Source organism: Acanthisitta chloris, unplaced genomic scaffold (genome assembly GCF_000695815.1).
Source record: "Acanthisitta chloris isolate BGI_N310 unplaced genomic scaffold, ASM69581v1 scaffold1237, whole genome shotgun sequence".
Taxonomy (NCBI): Eukaryota; Metazoa; Chordata; class Aves; order Passeriformes; family Acanthisittidae; genus Acanthisitta; species Acanthisitta chloris.
In genome coordinates this window covers 326-15,710 of record NW_008682975.1, presented here as the reverse complement: position 1 = coordinate 15,710, position 15,385 = coordinate 326, and the positions used below count along the sequence as shown (strand labels likewise).

Here is a 15,385-nt window from a genome sequence, read left to right as displayed (position 1 = left end):
CCCAGTGGTTATTTTTGTGGGAGGATGCCATCTGGCTGCCTGATCTCCCTGCTTTCACCCTGGCATGAGTACCTGGCACCCAGCCCCACGGCTCAGCACTGAACCAGGGGGCTGCTGTCTGGACCTGCCAGCCCAACACTCTCTTCTAGGGGTTTTGTGGAGCCTGAGCTGCTTTAAAGCTGCCCCCTAGGAGTAGGAGGCTTTTGTCTCGAGGCAAAAGACTTTGGACACAGCACACTGTGCCCAGGCATCATTGATCTCTGTCCCAGTCATGTGTAAAGTTGAGTTTTTCCCTAGGAGAGGTCGGAAGTAGGACGCCTGGCTGCTGCTCAATCCCAGATGCCTCAGAAGCAAGCAGCATCCCTCTTGCCTGTGACAGCCTCACCAGTCAGTGAAAATCCCTTTGCTTTGCTGCCCAGGGCACCATGAAGTCCTTCTCACCTCCTACCCATTACTACCATCTTCTTCCTGGTGGGGAACTGCCGGTCCCTTGGACCAGCTCCTCAACAACTGTTGCTTTTCCTCGCCAGTGAATCTCGCCCGAAGAAGCTGCTTTGATCAATGCACTTGGATTTCAGCCTTCAGCCTTGATCAAGGCAGGGGGAGGGACGAGAGCAAGCGAGTACTCGCAGGCTCTTTGGGGACAGTCTGGAAAAGGAAGCTCATTCTCCAAGAAAAACCTGCTTCAAAGTAAGAGGCGGTGCTGTCAGAATAAGAGTGAACCAGGCAGGCAGAGGAGGAGGAGGAGGAGGAAGGCTGCTGGGTGCCCAGGACCAGGTGTGGGTCCAGCAGGGACAGTGAGGGTGGTGTTGCTGTGGGGCTGGAGCTGCTGCTGGGAGAGGGCAGGAAACCATAGCTTGGGAGGTGCAGTGGGGAGGGGGAACCTACATCTTCCCCTGCACAAAACCTATCTTCTGTACTCATTAGCTTTTTTGACTGTCCCGACTTTCCTAACCCTGGGGACCTGAGATTAAGAAAGTTCTGGGGGCTGAGAAAGGCTCTACTTGCTTCCTTGTATCAGTGGTTTCCTTCCAATCTTCAACTGGAGGGGGTTTTGCTGCAGGTCTGGTCTTACAGCCCTGAAGCTGGCTGTGGGATAGGAGAGACAGAGCACCCTCTCCTTGTCACCCATGATCTGACTGTTGCAGGCATTCATCCACTGTGTTGGATGGAGGGATGCATAGGCACTAGTCAAGGTTTGACCTGATTAATGGTAATTAATGGCCAGGGGAAGATATCCAGGGTCTTACTGGCTTTGTTTTCCCCACCAGGGCGTGCAGGACTACTGTGTCAGCAGCTACAGAGGGCATGGGCCCTTCCCCTGTGGGCTGCATTACCTGGGAGGGGAGCAAAGGACTGAGCAGAGATGCAGAACCTGAAGGTTCCCATGAGCAGGGGAAAGCTCTGGCCAGAAACCACCCTCCAGCTCCAACCTTCCCCTCCAGTGCCAACCTTCCCCGCTCCAGCAATCCTCCTCCTCCTCCTCCATTCCCACTCCCTCTCTCCTGCTGCCACCTTCCTCAGGTACACACACCCCTTGCCTTTCCTTTTGGCTACAGATGGCAGGCAGGAAAACCAGCCAGCCAGATGTGTTTTTCATAGCTCCCAAGCCAGGCATAACTAAACATTTACATTTATTACCAATTAGAGGGGAAACAGACTGTAGTTTTATGTACTGTATGTGCCTGGATATATTTCAGTTTGTGACCTTACTTACACCCCCCCAGCAACTAAATCTCTCTTGGTTAGGAGCAAACCCCTGGAAAGCATCTGTGGCACCAGATCCCATCCCAGCATCCCATCACCCTGTGGTTAGATGATACGGATGATGTAGCAGTCACTTACACTCAGCCACTTTGTAAGGAAGCCTGTGCAGGGGTTTGCTCCTGGGTAATGCTGTGTATCCCTAGGGACACCCTAGGGGCAGGGATTGCCATGGTGGAGACCATATCCATTAACTCCATGTATGGATGTGCACACAGCGCATCGATGGATGGCTCGGGAGTGTCCAGAGCCTGGGGCTCCCCAGCCAACATCACAGCAGCTTTTTAACAATGTGTGATCCAACAGCAAAATGCAAATAGATCCATAACCAGACTTCAAGCCTTGCTGAGAGCAGGAGAACCTGGGTGGGATAAATATGCATGCTGGTAGTGGTGTCCCAACCTTTACCAGCAGGGTCAGTAACTGATTTCCTCATGAAGACCAGATTGTGGCTGGTAAAGGTCCAGCCCCAGGGTGGTCATGGTGCCATTGCACTGTGGTGTGCTCACCTCTGCAAGGCCAGCACCTGAACCAGGGCTGTTCAAGGCACAGGGGCTCAGGACAGGGTTTGCATGTGCCCAGCCAGCCTTGGACAGACTGATGGACACCCAGTCAGGTGGAGATGAGGTCTTCCTGGTTCTATGGGGACACTGGGTTTACTATATTGGGTCATTAACTCTCAGTTTTACCTCAAGGTAATGGTTAAACTGTGAAGAAAAACATCTGTCTCCTTCTTCAGGCCACCATCCCCTTGGCAAGAGAGGAAGGAGAAATGTGCAGTGAGGCCAGAGCACATTGGAAAACAGTGCTCTTTAAACCAGGTTGTCCCACATCCACCGTGATCCTGGGAATGTGCTCCCCCCAACACCATCCTCACAGCTGGGATGCAGGATGCTGCAGGCACTGACCCTGCTCAGCCTTCCTGTGCCTCCCCTATCCTCCCTCCAGCTCCCTGCAGCTCCCACCACCATCGATTGATGCAGCAACATCCCAATTCCTTCCTTCCTCCTGTTTTTTTTCCCACAGGGTGCCCGGAGCCCTCCGGCAATCCTGTCTGAAGCTCACCTCTGGCTGTGCTGCCTGGGTCCTTACACCCACCTCTGCTGTTGCTCAGGCAACAACCTCTGGGTTGGATGAAATGTTTTATTTCCCTTCTCTTTCCAGGATGATGCTGCTGGGGAAGCAGCCCAGACACGGAGGGAAAGCCACGGGCGATGCCATACAGCGGTTTTGTGCATCCCTCTGAGGGTGCTGGGGAGAATTATTCATCATGGGGAGCTTCAGAAATACAATATTTTATTAGAAGCCCATTAAACTGTTCAAACAGGTGATTAAGAGAGGGGTGATGATGCAAATTGAAGCAAGGTGAGGGTGGATTTCCACCTGAGCAGGGAGAGCCATGGCCAGAGGGCTGAGGTTAGCTCTGTGAGGCCAAGATAAGGAATGAATAAAACTCAGAGGCTGAAGCAGGGCAGTGTGAAGGGCTGCAGTACTTTGGTAGAGCTATTGGAGAGTGGAAGGGACCAGCCCTGGAGTGGAAATGGTCCACCCCAACCTCAGCCTATGGAGGATTGTGTTGATGTACATGGGTACAAATTGAAAGAGGGAAAAATTAGATTAGATATTAGGAAGAGGTTTTTCCCGGTTCAGGTGGTGAGACACTGGCCCAGGGTGCCCAGGGAGGCTGTGGCTGCCCCAACCCTGGCAGTGTTCACAGCCAGGTTGGATGAGCCTTGAGCAACTGCTCTGGTGGGAGGTGTCCCTGCCCAGGGCAGGGGTTGGGGCTGGATGATCTGTAAGCTCCGTTCCAACCCCTAACATTCCATGATTCTGTGCAGTGCCCATCTAATGAGGAGCAGCATCCTGCCTTCATTTGGACAGGAGGCACCATGTGCAGACAGGATCAAGGGTGGTACAAAGCTTGGCCACCAACCGTTGGGCCCTTCTAGGAAGGAGCTGACTGGGATGGGGCTGTGTGGGGAATCTTTATCCAGCAAGGATTAGAGAGGAGCAAGGTGTGAGATACAGCACCTACAGCTCCATGCATGGATCCTGCTGATCAGCAAAATAAAGGGATCATTTAACTGGAGAGCTGGATTTTAGTTTATAAATAATACTTTATTTTTTTCCTCCTCTCCCTTAACTTTGCTGGAGTGCGACAGGGTGCAGGCTCTTGGTAGCTGAGATGTTAAATGTTTTTCCACATGGTCGCTTGATTATTAATGGATTTTAGCACTTGACAAAGTAGAAATTAGGAGATAAAAGCTATTAGAAACCAATTTGGGTAATCACTGATTCTGTTCCCCCAGGAGCCTTTCTGAGAGCACTGCTCCCAACACCACTGCTGAGACTCAGGAGAGAAGGAATCTCTTTTTAACAGCGTTTCGTGGGTTTTGGGGCAGCCCCTGATTTATGGGTGATGAGGAGATGACTTGGCTGGAGCAGGCATGATCCAAACATCACTCTCCTCCCAGCATCCTCCTGGGATTTATAGGATTTCACATCCCTGGACACTATTTGGGGTGGTTTATGTGCTGTATTTTTTTACTGTTATGTTGGTGAAACAGCCATAGAAACTAGTTTGGGAAAACAACGTGAGAGATAAATCCTTGGTGGCATGGGCTCTCCCAGCAATAAAATGGGATACAGGTGGAGAAACAGCCCCCTGAGACCCTTTATCTCCTTCAATTCCCATCTCCCTGAGTGGATCGATAACACCAGGGGCAAGGAAAGGGTGAGGAACCATCACAGGGAATCATATTAAGAGAAAAGCTGGAAGGTGGTAACTGATGTAACAACCACCACTGATTCTGAGGCAGATGGTCTGGGAGGGTTTGTGTGTCCCAGGAGGGTTAGTGTACAGAGAAGAAGATGCCTGTAGGCTGGGAGAGCACTTTTAAAAGTCACTTGACTGATTTCTCTCTTTCTTTCTTTTCATCCAGTCGGTCTCCGCTCTCAGAACATACAGCAGGAGCAAAAGGTCTATCTTACAGATTCGTCTGGGATTTTATTCCACAGAGCATTGCTCTCCAGGGAGATTCCACCAAAATTCAACCATCTCAACCCTTGATCCAGGAGCACAGCCCAGAATTCCCCCAGGAGCACTGTCCTGGGGGGAGCTGGAGGCTTTCAGGGTCCCAGGGGGGTTCTCTCCTGGGAGCACTGTCCTGGGGCTGGGGTCATGGTCCAGCCTGATGAGGTAAGTCCTCCAGCCAGGCTCCTGGCTCCAGTATATCTGATTTATGCCCTCTATGGTGCCACCCTGGGGCAGGGCACCCCTATTTAATGGATGGGGGTACTGCTGCTGGCAGCAGCAGCTCTCAGCCCTGAGCTCAGGGAGTAGAAAGCAATTTGCTCTCACCATCCCCGGTCCTTTGCAAAGATCTCCAATTCCAGAATGGAAGGCTGTGAAGAGACTTTATTTGTTGTTGTCTAAAGAGGTCTCCAGGTTCTCCTTGAGAGCTGAGGGGGACTCAAGGAGGCCAAGGGTGGGTGCAGGTTGTAGGGTTGTGTGGGTGAAGTTATGCTTTTCCATCTTTGCTTAAGGAGGAGTCGGAGCTGAGGAACTGGGGCTTCCTAAGGTCTCCACCAGACTGAGTCATTCCAGGTCTTCACTGAGCTTCTAGTGGGGACACAGGAAGGTAAATGGGTCATGTTCTGCATGCCTGGGTTTGCAGAGACCTTCCTCTTGCCTGCTCTGTGCTGCTTCTCCTGCCTCCTTCAGACATTGTGGCAGGAGGCTGAGGAGGAGGAAGATGCCGAGGTCGTCATCATTTCAAGAGCTTCTTAATTGTCCTGCCATGCTCCCTAAGAAGTGGCCATTTACCACAGGCCCTGTAAGTCCTCTCTGGAGAGAAAACACCAGGGAGCATGGCATGGGAGGATGAGAGTCCTCAATGGCTTTGAAGGAGATGGCAGAGAGGGAAAAACCCAGCCCAGAATCGGCAAAGGGAGAAAATAGACCGAAAGCAAGAGAAGCTGAAAATGTGCTGAAGCAGCTGATGACAGCCCAAACAGCAGGAGAAGGCTCCTGCCTGCCAATTAACAAGGCTCTGGTGCTAATTTACCACCTTGACTGCACTTCTGAGCTTGTCAGGAGAGGAGGGAGAAAAAGGAAGCTGAGGCTAAAGAGGAGATGGTGAGGTTTCGGCTTGCCTCTTGGCTATGCAGATGTTGCTGGGCTTTGGAGAGGCAGAGGGAAGCAAGGGAGGCTGGTGGCAAACCCCACCACCCACGAGCCTGGAGTGTGGAGAGAATGTTGATAAGTTTCTGTGGGCTTGTGTTGGCAGAGCAGCTCTAGGCTATGGCACTGCCCGACCTGGGGATCCCTGGTTTCCCTGGGATTGCATCCCACCATCTGCTGGCTTAGTTGGGAGAGTGAGCAGCAATCCCATGTGTGCCCAGGAGCATCTCTGGTACCTGCAGCGAAACTGTTATAAGGAAGAAGCTGGAGCAGCCTCGTGCTGGGGCAGAGAGGTCCACAGGCAGCTTGGCATCGCCTGCCTCCCCCAGAAGCACTCAAACAGCAGAGCAGCTCTGTTGGCAGCTGCCTGGTGGTTCTGTGCAGCTAATGGAGCTGGAGGAGCCCTGGGCAAAATGCTCAGCATGAAGCCTCCTGCCAAGCCAAACGTCTGATTCCCACTTCTTGCCCATCTTGTGGCCCCAACCAAGAGACCACAGGGATGAATTTCAAGCAAAATCTGCACCAGTGTGCTGTTTGCATGCAAAGAAAAAGAGTATCTGCCAGCAGAATGAGTTACCTGAAGCCCTCCAGCCCTCCCTCCTGCCCCAGGGATGTTTTACCCTCTACATTCCATGCTCCTCCCAGACTGGCACAGCATCAGCTGGGAGCTGTAAGGGGGGAAACCAAGGCAAGCTGGAGCAAGGATGCAGACATCCCCTGAGCCTCTCTCCATCCTGCTTCTTCATGGCAAAGCTGTCCTGGCTGGTTTGGCACAACCTGATGCAATGGGGACAAAGGCACCACCTCATGGCACACAGGGATGGAGGCTCCAGCCAGTGCTGGGGAAAAGAGGTGAAAACAGGAGGGGTAAAAGGGTGTAGGTTAGGTAGCTGGAGCCACAAGCTGTTCAGCTCAGGTGTAGCAGAGTTCAGTCCATCACTGGCTGTGTCTCAGGGCAGGAGATGGAGGTGGGACCAGCCCCCACCTGAGGGCCATGAGCATGGATACTGGGGAGAGCACTGTGGATAATCCCATCCTGCTGCCAGGGCTGGGGGCAAAACAGCCTGGCCTTTCCCTGACCTCCTTCTTCCTGGCAGAGCTGCTAGATAAACGTGTCCAGAGGGAGCCAGGGTGTCTGCAGTCAAGTGAGTGAGGAGCTCAGCTCCTTATTTGAAAGCAGCTTTCAGGCTTTCATGCTGCAGAGGATCTCTTAGAAATGCAGAGCCCAGGTAAGGATAACCCCCAAACACACCAGTTTTTAAAACCTAATGGGTTTGACACTGAATTCCTGTTTTAGGGAAGAACACTGGCTGTTTACATCCCACGACCAGATCCTGCTGGCAGTGACTCTCCAGCCATGGCTCTTTGCAAGGGAAAGCACTGCAAGGTAATCAGATGCTGACCTCCAGTTATTAACCTCATCCTCTTAATCACCTCCATCGAGTGCCTTAATTGCTGAACAGGGATGGGAGGACCTGGATTCCACCCTAAACTCCCATGCAGCCTGACATTCCCTTCCTGGGGGAGCACACTGCTGTTGCAGCTCTTTCTTTAATTCACATACTCACACCTCCCAAAAAAGGTGGAAGTTGTTCTCTCCCCAAATACAGCAATTTAGCAGCAAAATTCAAGGAACGACCCCTGCCTTTTCCTCCACTGGCTTAAAGAAGGGTTGCAGCCCCACAGTGTGGGGGGCTGATGAGCAGGGATGTGTTCAGCATCCCTCCTTGTCTGCCAGCCCCTGTGCTTCCTAACGGGCTGCTTTGCTGAGAAGGTGCTGTGCCAGCTGCCAGCCTTGGAATGCCATGCACAGCCTCATTGCTGATGAGAATTGGCAATTTGGGCCCAATTTGGTGCTTTGGGGCAATAGACAATGAAATCTTTCTGGGGGGCTGTGGAGAGAGGAGGCTGCAGCCTCAGGGGCAACTGCTGAGGATGCGAAGAGTTGATGGCACCTTCTTCCAGCTACATTTCTTCCCCTTTTCCCCCCTTTTTATTTTTGCATTACACTAAAAGTAAACAGCCTCCATCCATCTCTGTCCTCTCACACAGGACTGTTAGGGCATCACCTTCCTGACTCTGGAGCCACCACCAAGGCAGAGAAGCCCAGGGTCCATCCCTTGACAGGTGGAAGCTGCCTCACCATGCCTTGGACAGTGACTTCTTGATATGCTGCCAGATGTCCCTATGGCTCTTGCATTCCTGTTCAGGTGAGTTTAGGATGTGGGACTGCTTCAGGGCACTGAAAAACATGGTAGGAAATGTTCTGTCTGGAGGAGACAAAGGATGGAGCCAAGGAACATTAGCCTGACACATGGCCCACATGATGATGGGGAGAAAAATCTCAGAATGGGTTGGAAAGGACCTTAAAGCTCATCTGGTTCCCCCCCCTGCCATAGGCAGGGACACTTTCCACTAGACCAGGTTGCTCAAAGCCACATCCAACCTGGCCTGGAACACTTTCAGGGTTGGGGCATCCATGGCTTTTCTGGGCAATGAAGAAGTGATGTGATGGCCCAGGAAGAGGTGTAGAAGAAGCTGAAATAGTCTTACTAGCTGGGAATCTCCCCAGCAGCCCTGCCTGCTCAGGAGCACTGCCAGCCTTCTCACCTGTACCCTCCTCAACCCCGGGGTTATGTCTGCCAGTTTCCCCTGGGGAGCCAAGATGATGACTTTCACTTCTCATTTCCTCCTGGTGTGTTTAATTCCCTGCTTTTTTTTCCCTTCAGGCCTGGGAGGCAAGGGAGGAGAGGTGGGCAAAGGAAGACAGATGTGTGGAGAAGTCCAGGTGACAGATTGAGGGATGCTATAACCACAATAGCCAGCCTGATGGATTGATAGATTAGACAGGGAATATAAATAGCAAGTGTGGTTTATCTATCCCCGTTTTATTTTCCTCTTGCCTATCTCTTTATCTCTCCTGGTGTTATTTCCCTCCTACTTATCTCTTTATATGCCCAGCCTGAGGATGGAGGGGAGGTGGGTGACAGAACCAGGATGGATGAGTTTGGGTTACCACTGCTTCTGCAGCATACAAGCAGGCAATTTTTGCCAGCCAGGGAGGATAAGGAAGTGGGCTCAGATCTGCACACTGATACACTTTTCCCACCCCTCTTCTTCTCCCTGCACCATCCCCTCTGTCCACACCCCTTGCTTTGGGGATGCTGCAGGTCAGAGCGTTGGCTCCTTCCTCTCTCTAGCTCATCCTCAGACAAGGAATGAGAGCAGCCACTGAAGCAGTGAGCTCCACTTGTCTGGGTACCCAGTGTTCCCATCTGACAGCCGGGCAGCTCCACTGCTTGATATTCCAGTCAGGCACTGAGCACGGCAGCAGCAGCAGCACCAGGGAGAGAGGGAAGGAGGGGAGCCACATAGCATGGGAAAAGCCATGGCCAGGGATGACAGTAACTGTTCTGTTCTTTTCTTTCTTTTTTTTTTTTTTTTTTTTAATCTCAGTTGGTTTTGGTTGCTCTTTTGCTCAAAAAAGGCATTTTTTAAAAAATATATTAAACAGATACATTTTACTAAGATGTCTCTTGGCTGGAGCCACTGACAAGAAATGACACCCCCCAAATAAATAGGCTTTAAAAAAAAACCCTCCCGAACAAACCAAATAAATAAATACATAAATAAAACTTTTTTTTCCCCTCCTTTTTCTTTCATTTGCTTTAGGTTTCTTGTTTCTTTGTTTAGTAGGGAACTGTGGCCCAGAGGTCTCCACTGGTGTCCGTGATGGCAGAGTCTACAGTGCAGGTGTCAGGTCCTTCCCACACAAGGGGTGACGATGCCTTGGTACCACAGCAGATACAAGTTGCTTGTGGAGAGGCCCCAGGGGAGATCTGCCAGGGGTTGGGGGCCTGCACTGTGGACCCCCAACAGCACCGTGTGTGAGGATATGGCTGCAGGATGGATCGTTGGGGATGTCAACATAAAGGTGCCAGTAGAAACCTCTTAAAAAGACTACAAAAGTTGGGGTGGTGAAGAGGCCACCACTGGGGGATCTTCATGCTGACTTGGGCATCTGCTCCAGTAGGACCAGCAGCTGCCTCTGGCTGAGCCACATCCTCCTGGGCCATCAGCGCATCTCCCTGGCCACTGATGTGGCTGTGCTGGCATCGTCCCCACACTCAGAGCCAGTCTGCACTGCATGAGCCATCCCTCCTCCATAGTCCCACTGGCATCCTCCATCTGCTCGAGCCCTGTGTCTCTTTGGCCAGTCGCTGGGTGTACCATGGAAGCACGCGGTTGGCACTAAGGTAAGGCCTTGATTGAAATTTTTAGGGTGGTTATTTCTCCCTTCTCCCCAGGAAGTCCTTTCTCCCAGCCCCCTGGCTCCAAGGTCTGAGCACTCCCCGGCTGTTAGCTGCACAGCTTGCCTGTCTCCTGCTCCAATGAATTGGGCAGCTTGGCATTGAAGGCTCTCAAGGAGGACTGGATCCTCGTCACCTCGTTGTTGGCCAACTTGAGCCGGTGACGGAGCAAGCAAGTGAAGAGGTCAAGGCGAGTTTTGCCAGGAGGTGACAACCTGTTCACCCGGTCCCTGATCTCCAGCAGCTGGAGCATGGCTGAGTCCTGGGAGCCCTGGGTGTAGGGGTAGTCCAGCTGGAGGATCAGGTCACGGATAGCATCTGGCTCAAAGGGCAGGCTGTAGCCAAAGACTTGCAAGCTGTTGATTTTCATGTACCCCAGGTTCTTGGAGGGATCTGACATCTCCAAGGGCTCATAATAGATTGTCTCATTGGAGCTGTCATCCAGAGACTTGATGCGGCTCCGCAAGTAGACATGGACCGTTTCAAAGAAGGTCTTCCACTTGTTGCCCAAGGTGAGCGTCCAGTTTTGGCACTGGGCAGAGGCATCTACGTTAGTCCTTTCCCAGTCTGGGAAGCTGCCCTCGTTGACGGGCATGAACCAGCTCTCCGAGTGGCTGCCCCCAAAGGGGTTGACATAGATGGCCATGACAGGCTCCAGCGTGCTGTTCTTGGTGAGGCAGATCTGCAGGGAGAGGGCCAACATGACATGAACCAGCCCAGGCTTGTACTTGTTGCTCTTCAGGGTCAAGAGCATACGCTTCCTCCAGGAGGGGTCGAACCAGCTGCCCAGGCGCATGTCATTGCTGATGAAGATGGAGTGCACCTCGATGCGGCTGTCCCGTTTCTGCAGGAGGTACTTGAGCTCCAAGTCCTGCAAATCTGTCTCCAGCCCCAGGTAGTGCTCCAGTGAGTCAGCCACCTCGGGGCGGCAGAAGCCCTGGGTGAGCACGTAGCCGTGGTTGCAGGTCCCACAGCGGGTGCTGTTGTCCCCAGCACAGCTGGCACAGGCTGGCCCCTCGCCCAAGGCACACGGTATGGACCCCTGGCAGGAGGGCTGGTCAGAGGGGCAGCTGCAGCTGTGGCTTTCTTCCAGGAAGGTCCCAGGCACGGTGGTCTCGCTGCAGTACAGGAGCGACTGTGCGCGGCTCCACCAGTAAGGGAGGGACCTGGTGGATAGGAGAGACGTGGGAGGAGAGATGCTTACATGGCACCTTCTGGGACACGACTGGCTTTCCCTAGGGATAGAAAAGCTGCCCACCTTGTGTTAATTTGCTTCTCCACTGGTCGCCCCCTATAACCCAAGCCTCATTTTCCACCTGCAGGTTTGGACCCAACCTCTCAGGGCCACATCCCAAGGTGGCACAGCTGCCCCTGCTGCCTGTTCATCCCCAGGTATCGCTCCAGCAGGGTGGGAGCTCCTCCAGCCCCAGCCACAGGGTGGTGGGCCATGGGTCTGAGCCTCACTCAGGGATCTGAGCAGCATCCCTGGCAGAGGATGCTGTGGCACCTTACCTCTCCTTCGGCAGCTTGAAGCGAGGCTGCCGGTGGCAGCGTTTGCTGAGGTTGAAGAGCCGCCGGATGAGTCGGTAGGTTTTCCTGGAGAGCAGCTTCAGGCTGGTGCCCAACTGTTGGTAGCGATGCTGGATGTCCAAATCCATGGCCCAGAAGTGGGAGATGGCTGTCCTGTTCAGGAAACGGTCCGTGGGGAGCCTCTTCACCAGGGCCTGAAACTCCTCTGTGGGGAGAAGGAGATGGCATCAGCAGATGCAGGAGAGAGCAAGCAGTGAAGGTAAGGCTGAAAACAACCTCCCTCCACCCAAGCTCTGAGGTCTTCACGGTGAGATAACCACCCTGGAGACCAACCACCCAGCCTGGGCTGCTCCCAAAGGAGGGGCTGCTGCTCCCAAAGGGGGGGCTGCGAGGAAGGCGATGGTGCATGTCATCCCAGCCTCACCTGACTCCTCGAACTGGCTGTGGTGGCTTTCCCAAGCTCTCCAGAGCTGGGCCAGGCTGCTCTCCAGTGCCTGGATGTCAGCCTCGGGGCAGTTGCAGCGGGGGAAGGTGGGCTGGCACTGGCAGCGGCAGTCGCTCCGGCGGCACACCAGCTCCCCGGCCGAGCTGCAGGCGATGTAGCTGAGGGCAGCTGCCACGAACCTCTCCCGCAGGTAGGAGGGGAGCACAGTCTGCAGCCCTGTGAGCAGGAGGCAGCCCCGAGAATGTCAGAGCACACACAGAGCCCCTCCAACATCACCCGGGCGAGGAGGGCACGAGCCTTCCCCCTCCCCAGGCTCCCACCCGCGATTATCATATCAATTTGCTGTGGAGCCGCTTGTCTGGGCTCTACATCGATCTTGGCTCGTCTTGGCAGACAAGCAACAACCTCATCCTGCCCAGCTTTTCATCCCCTCTCCTCCCCAGCCCTTAAATTAAAAGCAGCATCTCGAACCAGCATCCTCCCCTGCAACCCCCTGCCGCAGCCACAAGCATCCCACGGTGACTCTCCTCTGTCCCCACCAGCCCAGTCCTACCTTGGAGCTGCACTTTGTTCTCAGGGCTCTGCACCAGGACAGAGCTCACTGAATCCAGGTTGTCGTAGTTGCTGCAGCCGAGTGGACCTGTCCGTGTTTCAGTCACCTAAGGGTGGGACACACAGGTGGTCAGGGACACAGGGTGTGTGCTACCCCACCGAGTGCTGCCGACAGCCCCTGGCTATGCCCCACATCCCAAAGGGATGCTTGGAGAGGAGAACTAATTATCTGTTAATTGCATGGTTGACAGGCAGCAGCCCTGCTGAAAAATGTCCCTTTATTAGCGTGCCCAATATCCCATAAATAACGGGAATGTGTTGACTTTCCCTGCTCCCCCCTCTCTGGGGGATGCTGTTTTAGGGTCTCAGCCAGTTGGATGGGCCTCTGGTGAGGCTCTGGGCTGCTGTCTCCACGCACTGCCCTGTCCCTCACACCCTCTCCTACCTTGATGGCAGCCGTGGCGATCTGGATGTGGTGGAGCCGTCGCAGTGTGCTCTCCCTGTCGATGAAGTAGGAGGCTGCCAGCTGGTGCAGGGTCTCCAGTGAGACCCCCGAGCTGTTCCCAGCCCCCCCAGTGGGCTCTGCCCTCCGGCTCAGCTTGCGTTTGTCCACAAAAATGGTCAGGGACTCCTCTCCTGTGGGAACACACGATGCTTTGGGGGGGCTGCTGGGCTCCCCCCGTTCCCTTTCTTGGTTGCATTTCAGTGCTTATTCCTCCCACTCTCCCTCCTTTGCACACTCCCTGTGCAAGGGGGGCAGTGGGAGCACTCACCTCCCAGCGTGGCTGCCAGCAAGAAGTGGGTCCCATACTTTTTGATGAGGCTGTCAGTGATCTGCTGGGGGCTGGGCCGGCGTCCCAGCAGCCTGATGTTGCGGATGAATTCTGGGGCCAGGGGAAGTGGGAGGCTGAAGAAGTCTTTCCTCTCCAAGGCCAAATTATTCACCTTCCAACGAGCAAACTCTCTGTAGGAGGAAAGCAGCAGTGGAGAGAGGGTTTGAAGCAGGTCTGGCCATGCCACATGCATCCTCCTCCCTTCTGTCCCCAGTTTCTACCTCAGGATAGGTGATCAGTAGGTGGAAAACTCCTGTCAGGATCACCTCAACCTCCTCATTGGAGGTGAAGGACCTGCTGTGTGCACTTGCCAACTATGGATCCATCCGTCTCTCCCTAAGCCATAGATGGTGATAACGAGCTACGAGCAGTGGAGATGTCTGGTATTGATTAATCCAGCACCTCTGGCAGGAATTCATCACAGCCCAGGGCAGGGCTAGACCTGTTCCAGCCTGCTGGGCTGGATGGGCCTCATCCATCCTCCAGCCCCATGTTTATGGATACAGGTGAAAATCCAGCAGCTGGTGGTATCGTGGCTTTCAGTATCAGCATAGTTTCGTAGTAAGCCGGAGGCGTTGGGATGTGGTGTGGCTGGTGGTGGGTCCCCTGGTAGCCCCAGAGGGTGTGAATGTGCCCCCCAGCCTTGCCCAGCCCCAGGGAGCAGCCACCAGGCTGCCACTGCCTCCAACAACTGACGGCCAGTAAACAACCTGCGGCAAATTTCAGCCTAATCTTCGGCATTTTGCACTAATTAAAACCAGGCGGTGGCTTTCAGACAGTTTAATTAGGGTTTGTTGGGAAAGGAAGGAGGGGGAGATGGAGGGAGGAGTAGGGAGGGGTGGATGAGTGTAAAGCAGCCGATGGTCTTGGATGACTATCATGACTTTCTGTCCCAGCAAGTGGGAGGTTGGGGCCAATATCAGAGCTGGGAGTGAGGGAGGGGGGATGCTCCTCTCCCCTTGCATGTGCACTGCCTCGGAGCTGGGTTGCCAGTTTCCTCCATCCCATCCCCTAGGCAAAGCAAGCCCCGAAGGCTGATAGCAGGTGCTCTGCCTCAGAGGAGGTGTGAGCCAGCTGCTGTCCCTCTGGCTGCTCCTTCCCGTCCCACCACCGTCACCAGCAGCATCCCTGGAGGACACAGGTCCCTTTGCATGGCAGCATCAGCATGTAGGAGAGGGGAGAGGAGCTCTCTGGGGGTGCTGGGCTGCATAACAAGGCTGCCATCCCTGCACCCACATCAGCATTCCCAGGAGGCTGTGGCCAGGGTTTGCTCTGCTGCTGGAAACCCCCAGGGCTCAGCACCGGAGAGGAGAGGAAGGGAAAAGGGCTCATTAACAGGAAGTGACAGCCCCAATTAGGACCACGAAGCAGTGGAGTGGGTTTCCCACAGTGGCTGTCATGGGGTGGCCCTTTGCTGTGCTCAGTGGACCCTGCTGCTGCCGAGTCTGGTTCTCTGCAGGCAAGAAACCCCCTCCAGCCTTGGCCCCCATACACACAGCCTTCCACTGCAGCAGTCCATGGGGTGATGGCACCGGGAACATGCCAGAGGGTCAGTCAGGGTGGCTTTTCATGAGCCCCAGCAGCATCCCAGCCCCAGATGACTGCCAGGCTCAGTAATTTGGCACAGAGATGTCTTTGTGCATGGCAAAAGGACAAAGCAGCATCTTTGTCCAAAGGGACTGGAGGATGGATGCCACGTGCACACTGCCCCTTCTGCTGTCCCCTATTTCCACCCCAGGGCAGGAGATCAGTAGGTGGAAGATGTCCA

The 15,385-nt window shown here is 54.1% G+C and overlaps 1 protein-coding gene across 1 annotated transcript in view; it reads right to left on the bottom strand.

Moving 5' to 3' along the window:
* Positions 1 to 10,259: 10,259 nt before the first annotated feature.
* The window catches only part of BRINP2 (bone morphogenetic protein/retinoic acid inducible neural-specific 2), a gene marked incomplete at its 5' end in the record, with an annotated part of 5,446 nt that continues 320 nt past the window's right edge, over positions 10,260 to 15,385 (bottom strand). Inside the window, 6 exons of the mRNA XM_009078712.1 lie at positions 10,260 to 11,423; positions 11,770 to 11,992; positions 12,212 to 12,448; positions 12,786 to 12,891; positions 13,230 to 13,420; positions 13,558 to 13,748. Coding sequence (XP_009076960.1) covers positions 10,307 to 11,423; positions 11,770 to 11,992; positions 12,212 to 12,448; positions 12,786 to 12,891; positions 13,230 to 13,420; positions 13,558 to 13,748 — 2,065 coding nt within the window. The remainder of the gene's footprint in view (positions 11,424 to 11,769; positions 11,993 to 12,211; positions 12,449 to 12,785; positions 12,892 to 13,229; positions 13,421 to 13,557; positions 13,749 to 15,385) is intronic.